The 25,025-nt window shown below is 47.9% G+C and overlaps 1 protein-coding gene across 2 annotated transcripts in view; it reads left to right on the top strand.

Moving 5' to 3' along the window:
- The first annotated feature begins 211 nt into the window (after positions 1 to 211).
- p4ha3 (prolyl 4-hydroxylase, alpha polypeptide III) overlaps positions 212 to 25,025 on the top strand; it is a 116,687-nt gene continuing 91,873 nt past the window's right edge. Inside the window, exons 1-3 of one of the 2 annotated variants that reach the window (XM_072477149.1) lie at positions 212 to 658; positions 17,078 to 17,232; positions 24,334 to 24,557. In XM_072477149.1, the coding sequence (XP_072333250.1) occupies positions 474 to 658; positions 17,078 to 17,232; positions 24,334 to 24,557 (564 nt within the window). In that variant the 5' untranslated portion in view covers positions 212 to 473. The remainder of the gene's footprint in view (positions 659 to 17,077; positions 17,233 to 24,333; positions 24,558 to 25,025) is intronic. The other variant, XM_072477148.1, reaches the window with a different exon arrangement.

The following is a 25,025-nucleotide window of genomic DNA, read 5'->3' as shown; positions in this document are numbered from 1 at the left end:
GGGGTAGAAACTTAGCTATAGGCAAAGCAGCGAACCCCAGCCCCAGAGAAACTGCACAAACCCCCCTGCCCTCAATGAATTGCCCAGGTACACTGTACACCAGCCCTCCTGTCCATGGGGCGTCCTATGAAAAGCCTGAGCCAGGAATCAGTCAAGAGACCAGTGAGATAGAGTTCTGTCCCTCCCTCACTCCCTCACTTCTGTGTTGATGCAGCTGCATTACTCTGCAGCAGCAACTTAGCAAAATGACCCATTTCATTGGAATGTGGGGAATATGAATGCTAGAACAGGGAAACGTGGAGGATCCGCTCTGGAAAAAAACGATCCCACGTTTGAAGTAAGAGCAAGGGAACGGACAACAAGGTGTATTTCCAGTAAGGGAGACGAGTCACCTAAATGTTGAGTAGAAATTATTGTTGTGGTAAGTGGCTGGGTGTAGTCTGCCTGGGCAGCGGGTGGAAGATTGTTGTAAAATGCTATTGAGGCTGCCCTCACTACTACTGTATGTGGTGACCGGTTCCTTGCTGTCAGCCACTTCAGCAGATCTGTACACCTCCCTCCTCAACATCCAGGGCGAAATCGCCGTGGAAAAGGTGCTTTTACAACATTTACAGTCTTATATTGAAAACGAGATCTACAGAATGGACGACCTAAAACGGTAAGGTTTTAATTCGCCCGGAATTAAATCCATTTGTATTTATTTATTTTTGTTTTAAAAAAAAAAACATTTTAGGAGTCCTCCCCGAGGAACGGTGAGCACTGCTCTAAATAACAATCGGTTATATTATTCCCTCTCCTTTCAGGTAGTCAGTTCAGCTCAGTTGAGTTTACTTTTTCAGCCGAGTTAGTCAGCTGCATTTTACCGTGTCACATTCACAATGGATCTTCTCTGAATCAAAAGTTGCATTAGGAAAACTCACAGCAACAGGGCATTTTATTAGGCGAAGCGACATATCCCTGTGCAATTCAAACTGAAAAATGTACTGGGCTCAATTTTAACCCATTCAAAACTCATTCATCTACACAGAGTCGAAATCATTATATGTCGCCCTGGTGCAGGATTTCTCCCAGAGATTAAAACATTTAAATGAAGCTTTTTGATTTACTGTCTTGCCCACCACATTTACAATGCTACACTCCTATCCACATTTCAGAGCACAAGGCTTTCAGATCTGATGTTAGTTAGGTCTTGGCAAATTCCTAAGACTGTAAATATCTTGGACATTATCAGTGCCCATGATGATTTATTTGTGTTCCAGCCAAACCATTCATTCCAAACCATTTATTTTCAAAGGATTCAGCTTGATTTCTTTCCCTTTCTCTTCCCACAGTTAAAAGCTGGTTAAGAAAACAAATGGGTATTAATAAAGCATAATTCGGAAAGTAATTTTAATTTGATTCTGCTTGAGTCATAGCCTGATTCTAATCAACCGTCAATTTCCTTAGACACGTTGGTGTTTAAGGTCAAAAATTCCAATTAAGGGGCAGTTTAGTGTGGCCAATCCGTAGATAGTTCAGGCAGTGCCCTATATGCCCCCCCCCCCCTTCACCAACACGCCGACTCCCTCCCTCCCACTACCCTCCTTTCCCCTCTCTCCCCACCCCCCTTCCTTTCCCTTCTGTTGGTTCAGAGGGTATCTGGTCTCTCAAGCGCAGTTTAGTGCTTGTACCATTTGTTTTTTGAAGAAACGTGTTGTGAACTGTTTTAATAATCAGAGTATCCACCCCCGCCCCCTCCCCGTACATTGGTCCTGAGGGGAGGGTACCCTGTTTCTCCAACACAGAATTAGTGTTTGTACCATTTGGCCTTGTATATATTTTTTACTGTTTTAATGAAAAGATATGGCCAATCCACCTACCCTGCACATCTTGGGCTGTGGGTGTGAGACCCACACAGACACTGGGAGAATGTGCAAACTCCACATGGACAGTGACCCGGGGCCGGGATTGAACATGGGCCCTCACGCCCTAAGGCAGCAGTGGAATACTGGTTGTTTTTAACGGTAACACATCTTTCACTGTCAATGAGTACTTTAAGTTAAGTGGCTTCTTAGTGCTACTTAATGAGAGCCCGTGGTGTTGGGGGCAGTATATTAGCATGGATAGAAGATTGGCTAACTGATAGAAGGCAGAGAGTTGGGCTAAGAGGGGCATTTTCAAGATGGCCGCCTGTAACTAGTGGAGTGTCACCAGGGATCAGTGCTGGGGCCACACTTATTTACATCAGAGGTGGGGTTACAGCTTGTGGGGGCCTGTGCTCACATTCATTTCTGTCCTCCCCACCCCTAACCTCACACCTCTCCTGACCCCACCCACCCTCGCCTCACAAAATGCTAAGGCCCAAGTTACAAACATACACAAATTGGTCACTGCTTTAAGTGCTTTATAACTTGTAAAAACACGTCTGTATGGATAATTGCTGAATTGTAATCCAAGTTTACCTCTTGTCAGAATGATGGTAAATATGGTCAAAATTGTCATGTGTGTCACGTGTCAAGCAAACATGGAACTTGCCGATGAGTAAGGAGATGGAAAAATCAGCTGATGACATCACGGCAGCTCTGAACCGCCTCGCCTGCTGATCTCCTCGGCGGCTAACCTCACCTCATGTTGGCTTTCGGCACCTCGCACCTCGCTGTTGCTGGCCTGGCCTGGTAGAGTCACAAAGCTGCTCGCCTCACCTACTCTGCTTGGCGGAGAAAGGCTGTGATTGGATGCCCAATGTACCGCCCGGCTTGGGGCACCCCAATTGGCCAGAGCCTTGTGCCTAGGCACGGCATGTTTCACTGTAAATCCTCGGTTTACAATATATAATTAATGGACTTGAATGAGGGAAGTAAATGAACTATTGGCAAGTTTGCAGATGACCCAAAAACAGATGGGAAGGCAAGTGCTGAGGCTGTCACAAAGAGTCTAAAGAGGGATATAGACAGTTTTGTTTGAGTGGGCAAAAAACTTGGCAGATGAAATATAATTAAGGAAAATATGAAGTTATGCACTTGGGTAGGAAAAGTCAAGGAGCTGAATATTATTTAAATAGAGGAAGATGGCAGAAAGCTGCAGCACAGGGATTGAGGGGTCCTTGCACATAAATCACAAAAAGGTAGCATGCAACATCAGCAGATAATTGGGAAGGCCAATGAAATGCTGTCCTATATTTCAAAGGAAATGGAGTATAAAAATAGGGAAGTTTTGCTAAAATTCCACACAACACTAGACCACACCTGGAATACTGTGAACAGGTTGGATTCCCTTATCTACGGAGAGATATACTAGCATTGGAGGCAGCCCAGAGAAGGTTCACTAAGTTGATTCTGGGTATGCTACGATTTTCCGATGAGGAGAGGTTGAGTGAGTTAGGCCTGTACTCATTGGAGTTTAGAAGAATGAGAGGTGATCTTATTGACACATATAGGATTCTCGGGAGGTTGACAGGATAGATACTGAGAGGCTGTTCCCCCTTGTGGGAGAGTCTAGGACCAGAGGGCATCATCTCAGAGTAACATGTCGCTTATTTAAGACAGAGATGCGGAGGAATTTCTTCTCTTTGAAGGTAGTGAATCTGTGGAATTTGTACCGCAGAAAGCTGTAGAGGCTGGGTCATTCAAAGCGTGTGCAAAGCTGAGATAGTTGAGGTTTTTAATCCAGCAAGAGAACAGGGTTATGGGGATAAGATGGGAATGTGCAGTCTAGGATTATCATAGATCAGTTTTCAATGGTCGAGCAGACTCGATGGACCGAATGTCCTACATTGCTCCCATGTCTTATGGTCTTATGGTACTTGAATAGTGACATTTGTCTTGCATTTATTTAGTACTTTCCATGACTTCCGGTTTTCTGGAAGCATTTATAGTCAACTGTAGTCACTGTTGTAATGTGGGAAACACAGCTTCAAATTTGCACAAGGCATGTTCGCACAAACGGCAGTCTGACACTTCCAATTAATGTGCTCTAGTCATTTTGATTGAACAATAAATTATTGGCCAGTGTATCAGGGGAAAATCCTTGCTCTTATTTGAATAGTGCCATGGAGCCTTTTACTTCCATCTGATAGGGAAGGCATGACGTACAGGAGGAGTTCTTGGTTTAATATCTCATTCAATCTCCGACAGTGCCGAACACCCTCAGTGCCGCACTAGATTGACAACCTGGATTGTGCTCAGGTCTGTGGAGTGAGGACTTAAACCCACTACCTTCTGACTCAGGGGTGAGAGTGTCAAATAAAACTTGTAAATGCTTACTGAGGTCACTGGTTGAGAACTCTTCATGTGTTCTGTGATGCTGACTCACCTGTATACACAGGAAGCTCCAAGTTGCATCTTATACCAATTTAGAGAGATCGACATTGAATAGCATTAAAAACGCCTTGAGGTGGTGGCAGATGGGGCGTGAGTGATATCTTTATGATACTGGCAGCTGCAGTGGAAGCTGATATCTGATATTTAGTGCTAAGTTAGAACATTAATTTAGGAGGTGTCCATTGCTGGATGGACTGCCTTACTTTATGCCCAAGGCTTCCTACAAATGAAGATGAAAGCTATCCTAGTCCACTTCATCCTTCTCAAAGTCCACGGAATTGTATCGTCATTTATACAATCTTTTTCTCCTCTTTATTCTCTCATGGGATGTAGGCTTCACTGGATAGGAACATAGAACATAAGAACTAGGAGCAGGAGTAGGCCATCTGGCCCCACAAGCCTGCTCCGCCATTCAATAAGATCAAGGCTGATCTTTTTGTGGACTCAGCTCCACGGTGGGATTTGAACCCGTGTCCCCAGAGCATTAGGCTGGATTAGCAACCAGAGACAACACCGCCACAACACCATCTCTTCATCTCTGTGATAATTTAAACTTGCAACACTCTTCCGGCAGAGTGGGATTTGTGGTTAAAGGTTGCAAGGCAAAGCAAATATAATAAGGGTAATTACACGTCCTGACTTTCAATGAACCTGTCCCGTTCTGGTGGCCACTCTGCTATGTTTGTGTATTTGCCACTGATCATTCTAATACCTATACCATCCTGGAAAACGGACATAGCGGCGGTCAGTGTGCATCTTATATTAAGCCTCTCATATCACCTGAAACATAGAAATCTACCAGTAAACTTGCTATCCTGCTAAGCACCTCTGATCCCTTCCAGCCACCAGTGCTGGTTTCCAGACAACAATACAACTGAGGTTGAATTTAGAATTAGATGACTCATAACCATACCAAAGAGGTGTAACAAAATAGGTAGGATTACTCCTAATGTGCCAAACACAAATATCAATATCTAAATTATTTACAATTGCTGTTTCCATGAGGGATGGAACAAGAAGAGCAACCGCGAAATGTGCAAATTATTCTTTACCTTCGATATCTGACCACTTGTTTGATCCCAAACTTTCTCCAGTTCAACACTGGAAATATTGAACCTTCCCAGAGGTGACGATGTGTATGAGCTTAATTATATAGGAACTACCAGTACCCCTTAGTATATCAGGTGAAACAGTTGGTAAGAAGCAGATTGCTGCCAACCATTTTATATAAACTTGTAGAAGAGTCTCACACCACTGTACCAATCAAAGAACAAAACAAAGAACAAAGAAATGTACAGCACAGGAACAGGCCCTTCGGCCCTCCAAGCCCGTGCCGACCATGCTGCCCGACTAAACTACAATCTTCTACACTTCCTGGGTCCGTATCCCTCTATTCCCATCCTATTCATGTATTTGTCAAGATGCCCCTTAAATGTCACTATCGTCCCTGCTTCCACCACCTCCTCCGGTAGCGAGTTCCAGGCACCCACTACCCTCTGCGTAAAAAACTTGCCTCGTACATCTACTCTAAACCTTGCCCCTCTCACCTTAAACCTATGCCCCCTAGTAATTGACCCATCTACCCTGGGGAAAAGCCTCTGACTATCCACTCTGTCTATGCCCCTCATAATTTTGTATACCTCTATCAGGTCTCCCCTCAACCTCCTTCGTTCCAGTGAGAACAAACCGAGTTTATTCAACCGCTCCTCATAGCTAATGCCCTCCACACCAGGCAACATTCTGGTAAATCTCCTCTGCACCCTCTCTAAAGCCTCCACATCCCTCTGGCAGTGCGGCGACCAGAATTGAACACCACACTCCAAGTGCGGCCCAACTAAGGTTCTATACAGCTGCAACATGACTTGCCAATTCCTATACTCAATGCCCCGGCCAATGAAGGCAAGCATGCCGTATGCCCTCTTGACTACCTTCTCCACCTGTGTTGCCCCTTTCAGTGACCTGTGGACCTGTACTCCTAGATCTCTTTGACTTTCAATACTCTTGAGGGTTCTACCATTCACCGTATATTCCCTACCTGCATTAGACCTTCCAAAATGCATTACCTCACATTTGTCCGGATTAAACTCCATCTGCCATCTCTCCGCCCAAGTCTCCAAACAATCTAAATCCTGCTGTATCCTCCGACAGTCCTCATCGCTATCCGCAATTCCACCAACCTTTGTGTCGTCTGCAAACTTACTAATCAGACCAGTTACATTTTCCTCCAAATCATTTATATATGCTACAAAGAGCAAAGGCCCCAGCACTGATCCCTGTGGAACACAACTGGTCACAGCCCTCCAATTAGAAAAGCATCCTTCCATTGCTACTCTCTGCCTTCTATGGCCTAGCCAGTTCTGTATCCACCTTGCCAGCTCACCCCTGATCCCGTGTGACTTCACCTTTTGTACTAGTCTACCATGAGGGACCTTGTCAAAGGCCTTACTGAAGTCCATATAGACAACATCCACTGCCCTACCTGCATCAATCATCTTAGTGACCTCCTCAAAAAACTCTATCAAGTTAGTGAGACACGACCTCCCCTTCACAAAACCATGCTGCCTCTCACTAATACGTCCATTTGCTTCCAAATGGGAGTAGATCCTGTCTCGAAGAATTCTCTCCAGTAATTTCCCTACCACTGAAGTAAGGCTCACCGGCCTGTAGTTCCCAGGATTATCCTTGCTACCCTTCTTAAACAGAGGAACAACATTGGCTATTCTCCAGTCCTCCGGGACATCCCCCGAAGACAGCGAGGATCCAAAGATTTCCGTCAAGGCCTCAGCAATTTCCTCTCCAGCCTCCTTCAGTATTCTGGGGTAGATCCCATCAGGCCCTGGGGACTTATCTACCTTAATATTTTTTAAGACACCCAACACGTCTTCTTTTTGGATCTCAATATGACCCAGGCTATCTACACACCCTTCTCCAGACTCAACATCTACCAATTCTTCTCTTTGGTGAATATTGATGCAAAGTATTCATTTAGTACCTCGCCCATTTCCTCTGGCTCCAAACATAGATTCCCTTGCCTATCCTTCAGTGGGCCAACCCTTTCCCTGGCTACCCTTTTGCTTTTTATGTACGTGTAAAAAGCCTTGGGATTTTCCTTAACCCTATTTGCCAATGACTTTTCATGATCCCTTCTAGCCCTCCTGACTCCTTGCTTAAGTTCCTTCCTACTTTCCTTATATTCCACGCAGGCTTCGTCTGTTCCCAGCCTTTTAGCCCTGATAAATGCCTCCTTTTTCTTTTTGACGAGGCCTACAATATCGCTCGTCAATTAACAGTCCCAGGAGTACTAACTCAGTTTATGACATGGGCTTCAAATTTTAATGGAGACCAACAGCAAAATAAGTTGTGGATTTGATGTTTTTTAAAATTTCACTCATGGGATGTGGGCGCTGCTGGCTAGGCCAGCATTTGTTGCCCATCCCTAAATGCCCTTGAGAGGTGGTGCTGAGCAGCCTTCTTGAATGGCTGCAGTACCTAAGATGTAGGTACACCCACAGTGCTGTTAGGGAGGGAGTTCCAGGATTTTGACCCAGCGACAATGAAGGAACGGTGATATATTCCCAAGCTAGAATCATGAGTGGCTTGGAGGGGAGCTTCCAGTGGTGGTGTTCCCATGTGCCTGCTGCCCTTGTCTTTCTGGATGGTCACAGTACGAAGTCTTACAACACCAGGTTAAAGTCCAACAGGTTTGTTTCGATGTCACTAGCTTTCGGAGCGCTGCTCCTTCCTCAGGTGAATGAAGAGGTCTGTTCCAGAAACACATACATAGACAAATTCAAAGATGCCAAACAATGCTAGGAATGCAAGCATTAGCAGGTGATTAAATCTTTACAGATCCAGAGATGGGGTAACCCCAGGTTAAAGAGGTGTGAATTGTGTCAAGCCAGGGCAGTTGGTAGGATTTCGCAGGCCAGATGGTGGGGGATGAATGTAATGTGACATGAATCCCAGGTCCCAGTTGAGGCCGCACTCATGTGTGCGGAACTTGGCTATAAGTTTCTGCTCGGCGATTCTGCGTTGTCGCGGGTCCTGAAGGCCGCCTTGGAGAATGCTTACCCGGAGATCAGAGGCTGAATGCCCTTGACTGCTGAAGTGTTCCCCGACTGGAAGGGAACATTCCTGCCTGGTGATTGTTGCGCGATGTCCGTTCATTCGTTGTCGCAGCGTCTGCATGGTCTCGCCAATGTACCACGCTTCGGGACATCCTTTCCTGCAGCGTATGAGGTAGACAACGTTGGCCGAGTCGCACGAGTATGTACCGCGTACCTGGTGGGTGGTGTTCTCACGTGTAATAGTGGTATCCATGTCGATGATCTGGCACGTCTTGCAGAGATTGCCATGACAGGGTTGTGTGGTGTCGTGGTCACTGTTCTGAAGACTGGGTAGTTTGCTGCAAACAATGGTTCGTTTGAGGTTGCGCGGTTGTTTGAAGGCAAGTAGTGGGGGGGTGGGGATGACCGTGGCAAGATGTTCATCGTCATCAAACACATTAAAGAAGCCATCCCCTGTGGACAAGCGCTCCGTATACACAGGATCTGCTCAGACGAGGAGGAGCGTAACAGACATCTACAGACGTTGAAAGATGCCCTCGTACGAACGGGATATGGCACTCGACTCATCGATCGACAGTTCCAACGCGCCACAGCGAAAAACCGGACCGACCTCCTCAGAAGACAAACATGGGACACAACCGACAGAATACCCTTCGTCGTCCAGTACTTCCCCGGAGCGGAGAAACTACGTCATCTTCTTCACAGCCTTCAACACGTCATTGATGACGATGAACATCTTGCCAAGGTCATCCCCACACCCCCACTACTTGCCTTCAAACAACCGCGCAACCTCAAACGAATCATTGTTTGCAGCAAACTACCCAGTCTTCAGAACAGTGACCACGACACCACACAACCCTGTCATGGCAATCTCTGCAAGACGTGCCAGATCATCGACATGGATACCACTATTACACGTGAGAACACCACCCACCAGGTACGCTCTTGTAGCCACAGTATTTATATGCCTAGGCCAGTTCAATTTCTGGTGAATGGTAACTGCCAGGATGTTGATTGTGGGGGATTCAGCAATGGTAATGCCATTGAATGCCAAGGGGCGATAATTAGATTTTCTTTTGTTGAAGATGATTATTGTCTGGCACTTGTGTGGTGCTAATGTTACTTGTTTGCCGTGTCTTCAGTTTCATAGGCCTCCAGAGCGAAATTCGTTCCTTACACCTCTCTACCTGTCTCGCTCACTTTTCTCCTTTAAGGCACTTCTTAAAACCTACCTCTTGAACCAAGCTTTTGGATATCTGACTCAATATCCCCTTATGTAACTCAATGTCATTCTGTTTCGTAATGCTTCTCTGAAGTTCCTTGTGATGTTTCATTACATTCAAGGTGCACTATGTAGTTTAATGAAAATTGCATGTGCATTTTGGCCACTTGAAGCTACCATACATGCCTTCATCCACGGGTGGTCACCTGGAGTTTTCATTATCACAGTGGGTAACTAGGATTGCAAACTTTTTTGGCTTTAAATAAAACAATACTGGTCCCTAACCAGATAATAGCAAATGTTCATCCCCAGAAATTATTACTATGAGGTAAATTTTCAGGTTCCACCCGCCACAGGAGTTGTTGTGGGCGCGACAGAAAATCTGATGAAACATTTAAAAGTCCATTGATATCGAATGGGAATTTCCAGTCCTGAGCAGAAACTCCCATCCTATGGGAACGATTCTCTGGCCTTCCTGCAGCGTGGTTCTTGGCGACGGGAGGTGGCCCGCCGTTGTCCAGTAGCAGGGTTTTCTGATCCTGCCGCTGCCAATGGGAATTCCCATTGAATCCACCCAATGCTACTGGGAAACCCGCGAGGGGGGGGGAAGGGTGCCATCGGTGGGACCGGAAGATCCTGATGGTGTGAACAGCCGGAAGATCTCTCCCTATGATTTGTAATGCTTTGCCCCTCTCCTATCTAATATTCATTATTTACATGTTATTGATGAGCAACATCTTCCACAACTTTAGATAAACATTTATCTTTATGTGGCTGGAATTCAATTCTACATCTGTCACTAACAATGTCTCCAAGATTGCTACTATACTCTCTGACTGCCTGTCTAAAGATGTGCAGGTTATGTGGATTGGTCTTGCTATAATTGCCCCTTAGTGTCCAGTGATGTGCAGGTCAGGTGGATTTGCCATGCTATAATTGCCCGTTAGTGTCCAGGGATGTGCAGGTTAGGTGGGTTTTCTATGCTAAAGGTGCCCCTTAGTGTTCAGCGATGTACAGGTTAGGTGGATGTGCCATGGGAAAATTGCCCCTTAGTGTCCAGGGATATGCAGCTTAGGTGGATTTTCCATGCTATAATTGGCCCCGCTTAGTGTCCAGCGATGTGCAGGTTAGGTGGATTTGCCATGCTAAAAGTGCTCCTTAGTGTCCAGGGATGTGTAGGTTAGGTGGATTTTCAATGCTATAATTGCCCCTTCGTATCCAAGGATGTGTAGGTTAGGTGGATTTGCCATGCTATAATTGCCCCTTAGTGTCCAGGGATGTGCAGGTCAGGTGGGGTTATGGGGATAGGGCAGGGATAGGGTGCTCTTTCAGGGGCTCGGTGCAGACCCAATGGACCTCCTTCTGCACTGTTGGGATTCTATGGTTCTATGGTAACATCTCCCATTGTCTCCAAGTCTCTTAAAATCCCACCTCAACAGTGCTTTCAGTTTGAACTCACCTGATGAAATTCCTAATTCTCCGACAACGTCTTCACCTCTTTGCATTGTAAAGTGCTCCGAAACATTTGTTTTAATCGGAGGCGTGTTATGGAAATAAAAGTTATTGTTCTTTTTTGTCATATGTCGCACTGTGGCATTGTCCATCATTTCATTACTATTGCTCTGGTTGCTGTAGAAATGCTATCCAACTGATTTTCTTTTTTTTTTAGAAATATTTTTATTCAAATATTTACATATTTTCAACAAACCCCCCCTTACAGAAAAAAGAAAAACAAAGAACACATAAATAAACATCTTACAACTACATCACAAATTCCCCCAATATAAATCCCCCCCATTAAGCAATAATAAACACAGTAGAAAACACAAAGTACACCCTCCCCTCCTCCGCCCCCCCTCCCCCCTCTGGGTTGCTGCTGCTGCCGACCACCTCCTAACGCTCCGCTAGAAAGTCTAGGAACGGTTGCCACCACCTGAAGAACCCTTGCACCGACCCTCTCAAGGCAAATTTCACCCTCTCCAATTTAATGAACCCTGCCATGTCGCTGGTCCAGGCTTCCATGCTTGGGGGCCTCGCATCTTTCCACTGTAGCAGAATCCTCCGCCGGGCTGCCAGGGACGCAAAGGCCACAATACCGGTCTCTTTCGCCTCCTGCACTCCCGGCTCGTCCGATACCCCAAATAGTGCTAACCCCCAGCACGGCTTAACCCGGGTGTTCACCACCTTAGACACCATCCTCGCAATACCCCTCCAGAACCCATCCAACGACGGGCACACCCAGAACATGTGGGTGTGATTTGCTGGGCTCCCCGAGCACCTCCTTCCACCTGTCTTCCACCCCAAAGAACCTGCTCAGCCTCGCCCCTGTCATATGCGCTCTGTCAAGAACCTTAAATTGTATCAGGCTAAGCCTGGCGCAATAGGAGGAAGAATTAACCCTACCCAGGGCGTCCGCTCACGCACCCTCGTCTATCTCCTCCCCAAGCTCCTCCTCCCATTTACCCTTTAGCTCTTCCACCGAGGTCTCCTCCTCCTCCTGCATCTCCTGGTAGATCGCCGAGACCCTGCCCTCTCCAACCCACACCCCCGAGAGCACCCTATTCTGGATCCTGAGTGCTGGAAGCAGTGGGAACTCCCTCACCTGCCGCCTTACAAACGCCCTTACCTGCATGTACCTGAAGGCATTTCCGGGGGGAAGCCCGAATTGTTCCTTCAGTATCCCAAGGCTCGCAAACGCCCCATCTAAAAACAGGTCCCCCATCCTTCTAATTGCTGCCCTGTGCCAGCTCAGGAGCCCTCCATCCATTCTCCCCGGGACGAACCGATGGTTCTCCCAGATCGGAGACCAAACCGAAGCCTCTACCTCACCCCTGTGACGTCTCCACTGCCCCCAAATTTTCAAAGTCACTGCCACCACCGGACTCATGGTGTACCTAGTCGGCGGGAGCGGCAGCGGTGCTGTCACCAGCGCTCCCTGACTCGTGCCCACACAGGACGCCATCTCCAGCCTCTTCCACGCCGCCCCCTCCATTACCCACTTCCATCTCATCGCCACATTGGCAGCCCAGCAATACCCACACAGATTAGGTAACGCTAACCCTCCTCTGTCCCTACTCCGCTGCAGAAACACCCTTCTCACCCTCGGAGTCTTTTTTGCCCACACAAATCCCATGATGCTCCTGCTGACCCGCTTAAAAAAGGCCTTAGGGATCAGGATGGGGAGGCACTGGAATATAAAATGGAACCTCGGGAGCACCGTCATCTTCACCGACTGTACCCTACCCACCAGGGAGAGTGGCAGCATATCCCACCTTTTAAACTCCTTATCCATCTGCTCCACCAGCGTCGTCAAGTTCAGCTTGTGTAGGGCCCCCCAGCACCTGGCCACCTGGATCCCTAGGTACCGAAAACTCCTTTCCGCCCTCTTCAGTGGAAGCTCGTCTATCCCCTTTCCCTGGTCCCCTGGGTGTACCACGAAGAGCTCACTCTTCCCCACGTTGAGCTTATACCTGGAAAAGTCCCCAAACTCCCTGAGGATCCGCATCACCTCCGGCATCCCCCCCACTGGGTCCGCCACATACAGTAACAGGTCATCGGCATACAACGATACCCGGTGTTCCTCCCCCCCGCCGGACCAGCCCCCTCCAGTTCCTGGACTCCCTTAGAGCCATAGCCAAAGGCTCAATTGCCAACGCAAATAGCAAGGGGGATAGGGGGCACCCCTGCCTCGTCCCCCGGTACAGCCGAAAGTATTCCGACCTCCTCCGATTCGTGGCCACACTCGCCACTGGGGATTCGTAAAGTAACCTAACCCAACTAATGAACCCCTCCCCGAACCCAAACTTCCTCAACCCCAGAGGTACCCCCACTCCACCCTATCGAAGGCCTTCTCCGCGTCCATCGCCGCCACTATCTCCGCATCCCCCTCCACTGCAGGCATCATGATTACGTTAAGGAGCCTCCTCCGCACATTGGTATTCAGCTGCCTTCCCTTAACAAAACCTGTCTGGTCCTCGTGAATCACCCCCGGGACACAGTCCTCAATTCTGGTAGCCAATACCTTCGCTAACAGCTTCGCATCCACGTTGAGGAGCGAGATTGGCCTATACGACCCACACTGTAATGGGTCCTTGTCCCGCTTCAAGATCAGCGAGATCAGCGCCCTGGACATTGTCGGGGGTAGGGCCCCCCTCCCTAGGGCCCCCCCTCCCTAGGGCCCCCCCTCCCTAGGGCCCCCCCTCCCTAGCCTCATTGAAAGTCCTCACTAATAGAGGGCCCAGCAGGTCCATGTACTTCCAGTAAAATTCCACCGGGAACCCATCTGGCCCCGGTGCCTTCCCCGCTTGCATACTCCCCAGCCCCTTAGTCAGCTCCTCCAGCCCTACCGGTGCCCCAAGCCCCGCCACCTGCTTCTCCTCCACCCTCGGGAACCACAGCCGATCCAAAAATTGACGTGTCCCCCCCTCCTCCGTCGGGGGCTCAGACCTATACAGCTCCTCATAAAAGTCTCTAAATACTCTATTTATTCCCACCGTACTCCGCACCGTGTTCCCCCCTTTATCCCCAACTCCCCCAATCTCCCTCGCAGCCTCACGCATCCGAAGCTGGTGTGCCAACATCCGGCTAGCCTTCTCCCCGTACTCATACACCGCCCCTTGCGCTTTCCTCCACTGCACCTCTGCCTTCTTGGTGGTCAACAGGTCGAACACGGCCTGGAGGGTTCGTCGCTCCTTGAGTAGTCCATCCTCGGCGACCTCTGCATACCTCCTATCCACCCTTAAAATCTCCCCCACCAATCTCTCCCTCTCTCTCCTCTCCTTCTCCTTGTGGGCCCTAGTGGAGATTAGCTCTCCCCTAATTACCGCCTTCAGCGCCTCCCAGACCACTAATCTCTCCCCTAATCACCCCCACGTGCACCTCCCCATTATCATTAGCCTCTAGATAGCTTTCAATGCACCCCTGGATCTGCCCGCTCACCTCCTTATTCGCCAGCAAGCCCACATCCAGGCGCCACAGCGGGCGCTGGTCCCTCTCCTCCCCTAGCTCCAGCTCCACCCAATGCGGGGCACGGTCTGAGATGGCTATGGCCGAATACTCCGTGTCCTCCACCCTCGGGATTAGTGCCCTGCTCATAACGAAGAAGTCTATCCGGGAGTAGGCTTTAAGGACGTGGGAAAAAAAGAAAATTCCCTGGCCCCGGCCTGTCAAACCTCCATGGGTCCACTCCTCCCATCTGGTCCATAAACCCCCTCAGTACCTTGGCCGCCGCTACCCTCTTACCCATCCTGGACCTGGAGCGGTCCAATGCTGGATCCAATACCGTATTAAAGTCCCCCCCCCACTATCAAGCTCCCTGCCTCCAGGTCCGGAATCCGGCCCAACATGCGCCGCATAAATCCGGCATCGTCCCAATTCGGGACATATACATTCACTAATACCACCCGCACCCCCTGCAGCTTACCGCTCACCATCACATACCTACCTCCATTGTCTGCCACGATGTTCTGCGCCTCAAATGACACCCGCTCCCCCACCAAAATCGCCACCCCTCGATTCTTTGCGTCCAACCCCGATTGGAAAACCTGCCCTACCCACCCCTTTCTCAGCCTAACCTGGTCTGCTACCCTCAAATGCGTCTCCTGGAGCATGACCACATCTGCCTTCAGTCCCTTCAGGTGCGCGAACACACGGGCCCTCTTGACCGGCCCGTTCAGGCCTCTCACATTCCTCTCAAGTTATCACAGGCCTCTCAAGTTATCAGCCAGATCAGGGGGCTTCCCCCCCCCCCCTGACGATTAGCCATCCCCTTTTCTAGGCCAGCCACGTGCCCGCGCCTCCCGCACTCTCCATTCCCCCCAGCGACAGACCCCCGCCCCGACTCTCTCTCCGAGCTCCAGCTCCCCTTAGGCCAACGCAGCAACCCAGTAACCCCCCCCCCAGCTAGGTCCCCCCCTATCTGCGTTGCTCCCCCCACAGCACTCCCGTAAGTCAGCTGACTCCTGATGACCCCGGCCACTCCCGCTACTCCATCGAACCCCCAGTGTGGTGGTCTCCCCCCCCCCCCCTCCTGTCCATCAGTGGGCGCTCCTCTCCAACACCGCCCTTCCCCCAGCCCCGTCCCCTTCCATCCCTAGCGCAGGAAAAAACCCGCACTTTGAATCAAACCGGCCCCGCCCTCTCTGGCACAGCTCCCTTTTGCGGCCTAATCCTAACTCCCCCACCTTGGGCCTCCCATCTCCCCTCCCCCCAACGGGGCCCCATCCTTCCAACCACCGACGTCCACACTCTCACAAAACCCCCACTTCGAACCATTTCGCCCTACCCCACCCAGCACCCAAGGAAACAATACAGAACATCTCCCAACATCCCCCAAAGCACAGTAACCATAGTAGCCCCCTATGATCTCCCCTCACAACTGACCCTCAGTCCGTGTCCAACCTTTCGCTCTGAATAAAGGTCCACGCCTCCTCCGGCGTCTCAAAGTAATGGTGCCGGTCCTTAAACGTGACCCACAGTCGCGCCGGCTGCAGCATCCCGAATTTCACCCCCTTCCGCTGCAGAACCGCCTTAGCCCGATTGTACCCGGCCCTCTTCTTGGCCACCTCCGCGCTCCAGTCCTGGTATATACGGACCTCTGCATTCTCCCACCTGCTGCTCCGCTCCTTTTTTGCCCATCTTAGGACACACTCCCTGTCCACGAAGCGGTGGAACCGCACCAATACTGCCCGCGGTGGCTCGTTAGACTTGGGCCTCGTCGCCAGGACTCGGTGGGCCCCATCCAGCTCCAGGGGCCTCGGGAAGGCACCCGCGCCCATCAACGTGTTCAACATCGTGACCACATATGCTCCAGCATCCGAACCCTCCACTCCCTCCGGGAGACCCAGAATCTGCAGGTTCTTCCTCCTCGACCAATTCTCTATGTCCTCTAACTTCTCCTGCCATTTCTTATGCAGCGCCTCGTGCGCCTCCACCTTCACCGCCAGGCCCAATATCTCGTCCTCATTCTCCGAGGCCTTCTGCCGCACCTCCCGGATCGCCGCCCCTTGGGCCTTCTGGGTCTCGACCAGCTTGTCGATCGAAGCCTTCATTGGCTCCAGCAGCTCTGCTTTCAATTCCGTGAAGCAGCGCTTGAGAAACTCCTGCTGCTCTTGCAACCACTGCGCCCACGCTGCCTGGTCTCCACCCGCCGCCATCTTGGCTTTCCTCCCTCGCACTTTCCGCTGCACCAGAATTACTTTTTTCACCGCTCCACTCCTGGTCCAATCCATACAGTGCCGGGGAAATCGTACTGTCACCTTCCCACACTGGGAACCGTCGAACAAATGTCGCTGGGGCCCCTAAAAAGAGCCCAAAAGTTAGTTTCTGGCGGGAGCTGCCGAACGTGCGACTTAGCTCCGCATAGCCGCAACCGGAAGTCGATCCAACTGATTTTCAACAGAAGGGGTTAATTTAATTCAATTAGTTCACTGTCTCTTTCAAATTATTCTGTTTCTCCTGTTATAGGCCGTCTCAATGTTTTTGCATTACAGATTTTATGAGAAAGTAAAGGCACTGCACAGTCATGTCTATCAGGAACCTGTGAAAGCAATATCAAACCCGTTATTTGCTTACACCCTTATAAAGAGACTGCAAATTGACTGGCAAAATATTGTATATAGCAACGAAGCCAGCGAGAACATCCAAGGTAAATGCTTAAGCTTAAATGTTAACTTTTCTTTACCTCATCCGAAAAGTAATTGTATACACATTTCATTCAATATAGTATGGTAAAATATAATTGAATTAATTTAATGCTTTTGTGTCTTTGGCTCATACTTCGAATCTCTGTGGGTTTGGAAATTTTTCACTTTCACACTCCGTTAACTGGCATCACCTGTGGTTGCAGACCGTGAACCAGATTGCCACCCGATCTCACCACAGACCAAGCAGTGAAAATAAAAATATTATTACTGGCAAATTGGTTCCTTTTCTGTTTTAAAACATCACTGGTTTTAATATATAGTGATCGTACACCGATGTGGTACAATAAGCCTATTCAGATCCTTCTTCAAATGCATTTTTTGGGTTGTGGGTAAGCCTGGTAAAACTGTATTTATTGCCCATTGCGTAATTTCCTGGAAGGTGCTAAGAGGCAAGCACTTATCAACGAGACTGGGCAGGTTCCCTTCCCTGATGGGCCATTGTTAACCAGCTGGATTTTCACAAAAATCGGACAGTTCTGTGGACTCTTTTTCTGATTTTTTCTGACAACTTGCTCTGGTGGGATTTGAACTAATCTTGGCTGGTGGTGCCAGTACTAAAACCACTAGGCTACGTACCAAAATCACCGCTGCAGCAGCAAATTACGCTCATGTCTGTTGATCAAGAACATACAACACTATTCTAGAATATTACTATTTATTTATGGTCAGAACCTCAAACATTGATTCAGTAAATTGAGACCAATGTGGTCTCAATGTGGAACATAAGGGGCGGAGTTTTGTAGCCCCACCTTGGCGAGGGCGAGGCCGTGAAATGTGGTGAGCCATTCAAAACTCCATTGACTTCAGCAGGAAAGGAAAACCCCGCCGCTGGGAGGGGCTGCAAAATTCTGCCCAAAAGAATCCATCGGCCCCTCAAACCCTGTGCTAGCTAACTGCTGGAGAAATCTAAAAATCACCTCTCTATCCTTTAACCACAGCCTGGTATCTGCTTCAAGTATTTTGCTCTTCACTTAAAAGGTGCAATAGTACCTGTCTCAACTGTTGCCTGTGGTAAATAATCGTGATTTTATTCCCAATCCCTTGTTGACAATTTTATATTCATGGCCACTTGCCACTGGTTGCTTGAGAAGAAAAAGTAGCCTTTTTCTTTGCACCCTATTACAATTCAAAGAAGCCTCCGTTAGATCACCACTTAGGCTTTAATCCCATTGAAAATGCCCCAACAACTTGTCTTCCCTCATAATTATAGTTTCTCATCTTAAGTATCTGAACAGAAAGGGTTAACAATATCAACAAATATTTTATAGTGAAATAGCTCAATGTACTAAATCTCCAACAGTTGCACATAACACATTGTTTGAGAATGTGTATTAGGGTAATAATTCTAGATACTATCAAGGTTGTCTGCAGTGATTGTACATAAAAGCTAAATGGAAAGGAATCCAAAATAAATCTTCACCAGCCATGGGGTACAGGTCTCTGGCACAGAGTCTGTCCCTGTTGCTCAGAAGGGAAGGGGGGAGAGGAGTAGAACATTAGTCATTGGAGACTCCATAGTTAGGGGGATAGATAGGAGATTCTGTGGGAACGAGAGAGACTTGCGGTTGGTGTGTTGCCTCCCAGGTGCCAGGGTGCATGATGTCTCGGATTGTGTTTTCGGGATCCTTAAGGGGGAGGGGGAGCAGCCCCAAGTCGTGGTCCACATAGATCTAGGACAAACAGAGTTATTATCTCTGGGTTGTTACCCGTGCCACGTGATAGTGTGCCCTAGCTATTGGATAGGTACATGGATTACGGTAAAATGATATAGTGTAGATTTATTTGTTCTTAAGGGCAGCACGGTAGCATTGTGGATAGCACAATTGCTTCACAGCTCCAGGGTCCCAGGTTCGATTCCGGCTTGGGTCACTGTCTGTGCGGAGTCTGCGTGGGTTTCCTCCGGGTGCTCCGGTTTCCTCCCACAGTCCAAAAATGTGCAGGGTAGGTGGATTGGCCATGATAAATTGCCCTTAATGTCCAAAATTGCCCTTGGTGTTGGGTGGAGGTGTTGAGTTTGGGTAGGGTGCTCTTTCCAAGAGCCGGTGCAGACTCAGGGGGCCGAATGGCCTCCTTCTGCACTGTAAATTCAATGATAATCTATGATTAATCTAGGACAAAGGTTCGGCACAACATCGTGGGCCGAAGGGCCTGTTCTGTGCTGTATTTTCTATGTTCTATGTTCTATAGCGAGACGAGGAATAGGGAGAGAGAGGAGTTGAATACGTGGCTACAGGGATGGTGCAGGAGGGAGGGTTTCAGATTTCTGGATAATTGGGGCTCATTCTGGGGTCGGTGGGACCTCTGCAAACGGGATGGTCTACACCTGGACTAGAGGGGTACCAATATCCTGGGGGGGAAATTTGCTAATGCTCTTCGGGAGGGTTTAAACTAGTTCAGCAGGGGCTTGGGAACCTGAATTGTAGCTCCAGTATACAGGAGGTTGAGAGTAGTGAGGTCATGAGTAACTTTTCAAAGTTGCAGGAGTGTACCGGCAGGCAGGAAGCTGGTTTAAAGTGTGTCTTCTTCAATGCCAGGAGCATCCGGAATAAGGTGGGTGAACTTGCGGCATGGGTTGGTACCTGGGACTTCGATGTTGTGGCCATTTCGGAGACATGGATAGAGCAGGGCCAGGAATGGTTGTTGCAGGTGCCGGGGTTTAGATATTTCAGTATGCTCAGGGAAGGTGGTAAAAGAGGGGGAGGGCTGGCATTGTTAGTCAAGGACAGTATTACGGTGGCAGAAAGGACGTTTGATGAGGACTCTTCTACTGAGGTAGTATGGGCTGAGGTTAGAAACAGGAAAGGAGAGGTCACCCTGTTAGGGGTTTTCTATAGGCCTCTGAAAAGTTCCAGAGATGTAGAGGAAAGGATTGCAAAGATGATTCTGGATAGGAGCGAAAGCAACAGGGTAGTTGTTATGGGGGACTTTACCTTTCCAAATATTGACTGGAAACGCTATAGTTCGAGTACTTTAGATGGGTCCATTTTTGCCCAATGGGTGCAGGAGGGTTTCTTGACACAGTATGTAGATAGGCCAACGAGAGACGAGGCCATATTGGATTTGGTACTGGGTAATGAACCAGGATAGGTGTTAGATTTGGAGGTAGGTGAGCACTTTGGTGATAGTGACCACAATTCGATTACGTTTACTTTAGTGATGGAAAGGGATAGGTATATACCGCAGGGCAAGAGTTATATCTGGGGGAAAGGCAATTATGATGCGATGAGGCAAGACGTAGGATGCATCAGATGGAGAGGAAACCTGCTGGGGATGGGCACAATAGAAATGTGGAGCTTGTTCAAGGAACAGCTATTGCGTGTCTTTGATAAGTATGTACCTGTCAGGCAGGGAGGAAGTGGTCGAGCAAGGGAACCATGATTTACTAAGGCAGTCGAAACACTTGTCAAGAGGAAGAAGGAGGTTTATGTAAAGATGAGAAGTGAAGGTTCAATTAGGGAGCTCGAGAGTTACAAGTTAGCTAGGAAGGACCTAAAGAGAGAGCTAAGAAGAGCCAGGAGGGGACATGAGAAGTCTTTGGCAGGTAGGATTAAGGATAACCCTAAAGCTTTCTATAGATATGTCAGGAATAAAAGAATGACTAGGGTAAGAGTAGGGCCAGTCAAGGACAGTAGTGGGAAGTTGTGCTTGGAGTCCGAGGAGATAGGAGAGGTGCTAAATGAATATTTTTCGTCAGTATTCACACAGGAAAAAGACAATGTTGTCGAGGTGAATACGAGATTCAGGCTACTAGACTAGAAGGGCTTGAGGTTCATAAGGAGGAGGTGTTAGCAATTCTGGAAAGTGTGAAAACAGATAAGTCCCCTGGCCAGATGGGAATTATCCTAGGATTCTCTGGGAAGCTAGGGAGGAGATTGCTGAGCCTTTGGCTTTGATCTTTAAGTCATCTTTGTCTACAGGAATAGTGCCAGAAGACTGGAGGATAGCAAATGTTGTCCCCTTGTTCAAGAAGGGGAGTAGAGACAACCCCAGTAACTATTGACCAGTGAGCCTTACTTCTGTTGTGGGCAAAATCTTGGAAAGGTTTATAAGAGATCGGGTGTATAATCATCTGGAAAGGAATAATTTGATTAGAGATAGTCAACACGGTTTTGTGAAGGGTAGGTCGTGCCTCACAAACCTTATTGAGTTCTTTGAGAAGGTGACCAAACAGGTGGATGAGGGTAAAGCAGTTGATGTGGTGTATATGGATTTCAGTAAAGCATTTGATAAGGTTCCCCATGGTAGGCTACTGCAAAAAATACAGAGGCATGGGATTCAGGGAGATTCAGCAGTTTGGATCAGAAATTGGCTAGCTGGAAGAAGACAAAGAGTGGTGGTTGATGGGAAATGTTCAGACTGGAGTCCAGTTATTAGTGGTGTACCACAAGGATCTGTTTTGGGGCCAAACTACTGTTTGTCATTTTTATAAATGACCTGGAGGAGGGCGTAGAAGGATGGGTGAGTAAATTTGCAGATGACACTAAAGTCGGTGGCGTTGTGGACAGTGTGGAAGGATGTTACAAGTTACAGAGGGACATAGATAAGCTGCAGGCTGGGCTGAGAGGTGGCAAATGGAGTTTAATGCAGAAAAGTGTGAGGTGACTCATTTTGGAAGGAATAACAGGAAGACAGAGTACTGGGCTAATGGTAAGATTCTTGGCAGTGTGGATGAGCAGAGAGATCTCGGTGTCCATGTACATAGATCCCTGAAAGTTGCCACAAAGGTTGAGAGGGTTGTTAAGAAGGCGTACGGTGTGTTAGCTTTTATTGGTAGAGGGATTGAGTTTCAGAGCCATGAGGTCATGTTGCAGCTGTACAAAACTCTGGTGCGGCCACATTTGGAGTATTGCGTGCAATTCTGGTCGCCGCATTATAAGAAGGATGTGGAAGCATTGGAAAGGGTGCAGAGGAGATTTACCAGGATGTTGCTTAGTATGGAGGGAAGATCTTATGAGGAAAGACTGAGGGACTTGAGGCTGTTTTCATTAGAGAGAAGAAGGTTAAGAGGTGACTTAATTGAGGCATACAAGATGATCAGAGGATTAGATCGGGTGGACAGTGAGAGCCTTTTTCCTCGGATGGTGATGTCGAGCACGAGGGGACATAGCTTTAAATTGAGGGGAGATAGATATAAGACAGATGTCAGAGGTAGGTTCTTTACTCAGAGAGTAGTAAGGGCGTGGAATGCCCTGCCTGCAACAGTAGTGGACTCACCAATACTAAGGGCATTCAAATGGTCATTGGATAGGCATATGGACGATAAGGGAATAGTGTAGATGGGCTTTAGAGTGGTTTCACAGGTCGGCGCAACATCGAGGGCCGAAGGGCCTGTACTGCGCTGTAATGTTCTATGTTCTACTGCAGGACCCACAGCACACTCAGAAAATCTGTCAGTATGTTTGCATGCTCATGGTGCAAATGATATCACTCTCAACGCAATGAAGTAATCAATCAGGTCTGCAGGACATAACTATTGAAAAAAATAATTAAATAAGTGTTTGAAGGAAAAGAATTTGCAGGGTTACAGGGAAAGGAATATAGTTTTAGTGCAGTAACATCCACACATATATGCATATATTTATACATACATTGGGCCAGATTTTAACTCACTTAAAACCCATTCCTTTACGTAGAGTTAAAATCAGGCCCATTAAGCCTGTCACTCTTCACAAATTGCGACTGAGAGACAATTTCCACCAATACTTTTTTTATGCCAGCAAGTGGAATTCAGGTGCAAGATTGAATTTTTTTTCTGCTACTTACGTTATGCCAAGGAAGTGGGTACATGGCAAGAACACAATCTCAAATCACCAGCACTGAGCCAACAAAACGCAGTGTAGCCTTTTAAAGTAAAACTGCTTGCTAACCACACAAGCGATTATATAGAACTGCTCTGTTTACGACTGACACTTTAGTCGAGTGCAGAAAGCAATGAGTTCATGAACTCAAGTTGTAATTACAGTGTTTAATACTGATGCAGCAACTTACAATGAGAAATAGGGCAGCACGGTGGTGCAGTGTTTAGCACTGCTGCCTCACGGCGCCGAGGTCCCAGGTTCGATCCCGGCTCTGGTTCACTGCCTGTGTGGAGTTTGCACATTCTCCCCGTGTTTGCGTGGGTTTTGCCCCCGCAACCCAAAGATGTGCAGGCTAGGTGGATTGGCCACGCTAAATTGCCCCTTAATTGGAAAAAATTAATTGGGCACTCTAAATTTTTTTTTAAAACTTACAATGAGAAAAAGGAGCTCCACTATTGAGGGTTTCATTTAATGTGTTCGAGGCTTCCCCAGAGATTCAGTAAGTGAGGGCAATACCAAATGTAGAATAGATCTACATGAACCAGTAAAGTTTGATGTTCAGTCTCTTGGCCTGTTGGCCAAACTCAACTGCATACACGCCTATTGTGTGTTTTCCTGGGCGTGGGGTGAAAATGGCTGCCTCTCATTATTTAGTGGAGGATTACACGTGGGGTCACCAGAGAACAGGTTGGTCTGTGATTCCCTTGAAGGTTGAAAAGGCTCCCGTCACTCTGTAAGTTCATGGGTGTGAAATGACTACTTTGGGAATACTTTCAGACCATCACCCAGAGCATATATTCCAGCATTTGTCAGCACCTCCCAGAGAACGGGAGCAAAATTTGGATGTGAAACGTAATTAGCTGCACTTGGGCATCAATATGTGGCGAGAAAATGGCCCAGAAAATCCTTATTATTGACACAACAGCTAATTTATCGGACACAAATGCCTTAAAATTAATTAATTAACCACGTTCCATAGAAGGTAGCCCTGTAGATCAAAATTTGCCATTTTGATGATTTTATAGTGGGTGCTGCCTACCACACGCCAGAATCTGTTTATTTGCTTTCAGTACTTGTGGTTCAGTGTGACCAGCCCAAAAATTTGGTTTCACTCTCTGCTGTCTACAAAGCGATAAATGCTGCATATTTTCACCAGCTGCGGAATGTGACAAGTGTAAAATGTAAACCCTGTGGACAAATATCTCCAATATGGTGAACTGACGCTGCTTCCAACACTGCATTTAGCACTAAAGGATGGTTATGACAAAGTCGAGGCAAAACTTCCAAAAGCTGAGGACCTAGAGGGAGCTGCCAAAGGTTTGATGAGGCTGCAGGATGTGTATGCCCTAAACACAAAGGGATTAGTCAAAGGGGAGTTTCTACAGGTGGCCGGGGACGATGTTTCCATTATCTACAGGCCAACCTTCTCCAGCAGCCTTTCAGCAGATGAATGTTTTCAAATTGGAAAGGTATGTAAACATAGGCGGAAAGAAGTTGATTTTTCTTTTTTTTTCAGAAAGAATTCTGAGTTGTGTGGTTCTGTGGAAATAGTGCTCTCTTGTGAAAAATATCTAAGAGGCGCTGATGCACGTTTGGAATGAGGTTCTCTGATATTCACTCATTGTTATCGTGGAAATGCTAGGCGGTGTTGGAGACCATTTGAGCACCCTGGTTTTCATGTTTACCTATTATGCATGCATGCATTAACTAACCAAACTAACAACTGGGTGGATTGTTTGCACGTTTTCTACCGGTATTTAAGGTGTGATTGTACACCTTGTGAGCAGTGGTGCATCTTACAATGCACAAGATAATTTTGATCAGCAGAAATTAAGGGCAGGATTTTCGGCTCTCCCCCACGCCGTGTTTCCCAGCGGGGGGGGGGGTTCGCTATCGGCCGGCGGTGGAATCTTCCAGTACCACCAATGTTTATTTAA

This window comes from Scyliorhinus torazame, chromosome 15 (assembly GCF_047496885.1).
Source record: "Scyliorhinus torazame isolate Kashiwa2021f chromosome 15, sScyTor2.1, whole genome shotgun sequence".
Lineage (NCBI taxonomy): Eukaryota > Metazoa > Chordata > Chondrichthyes > Carcharhiniformes > Scyliorhinidae > Scyliorhinus > Scyliorhinus torazame.
This window is presented reverse-complemented; position numbering and strand designations above follow the sequence as displayed.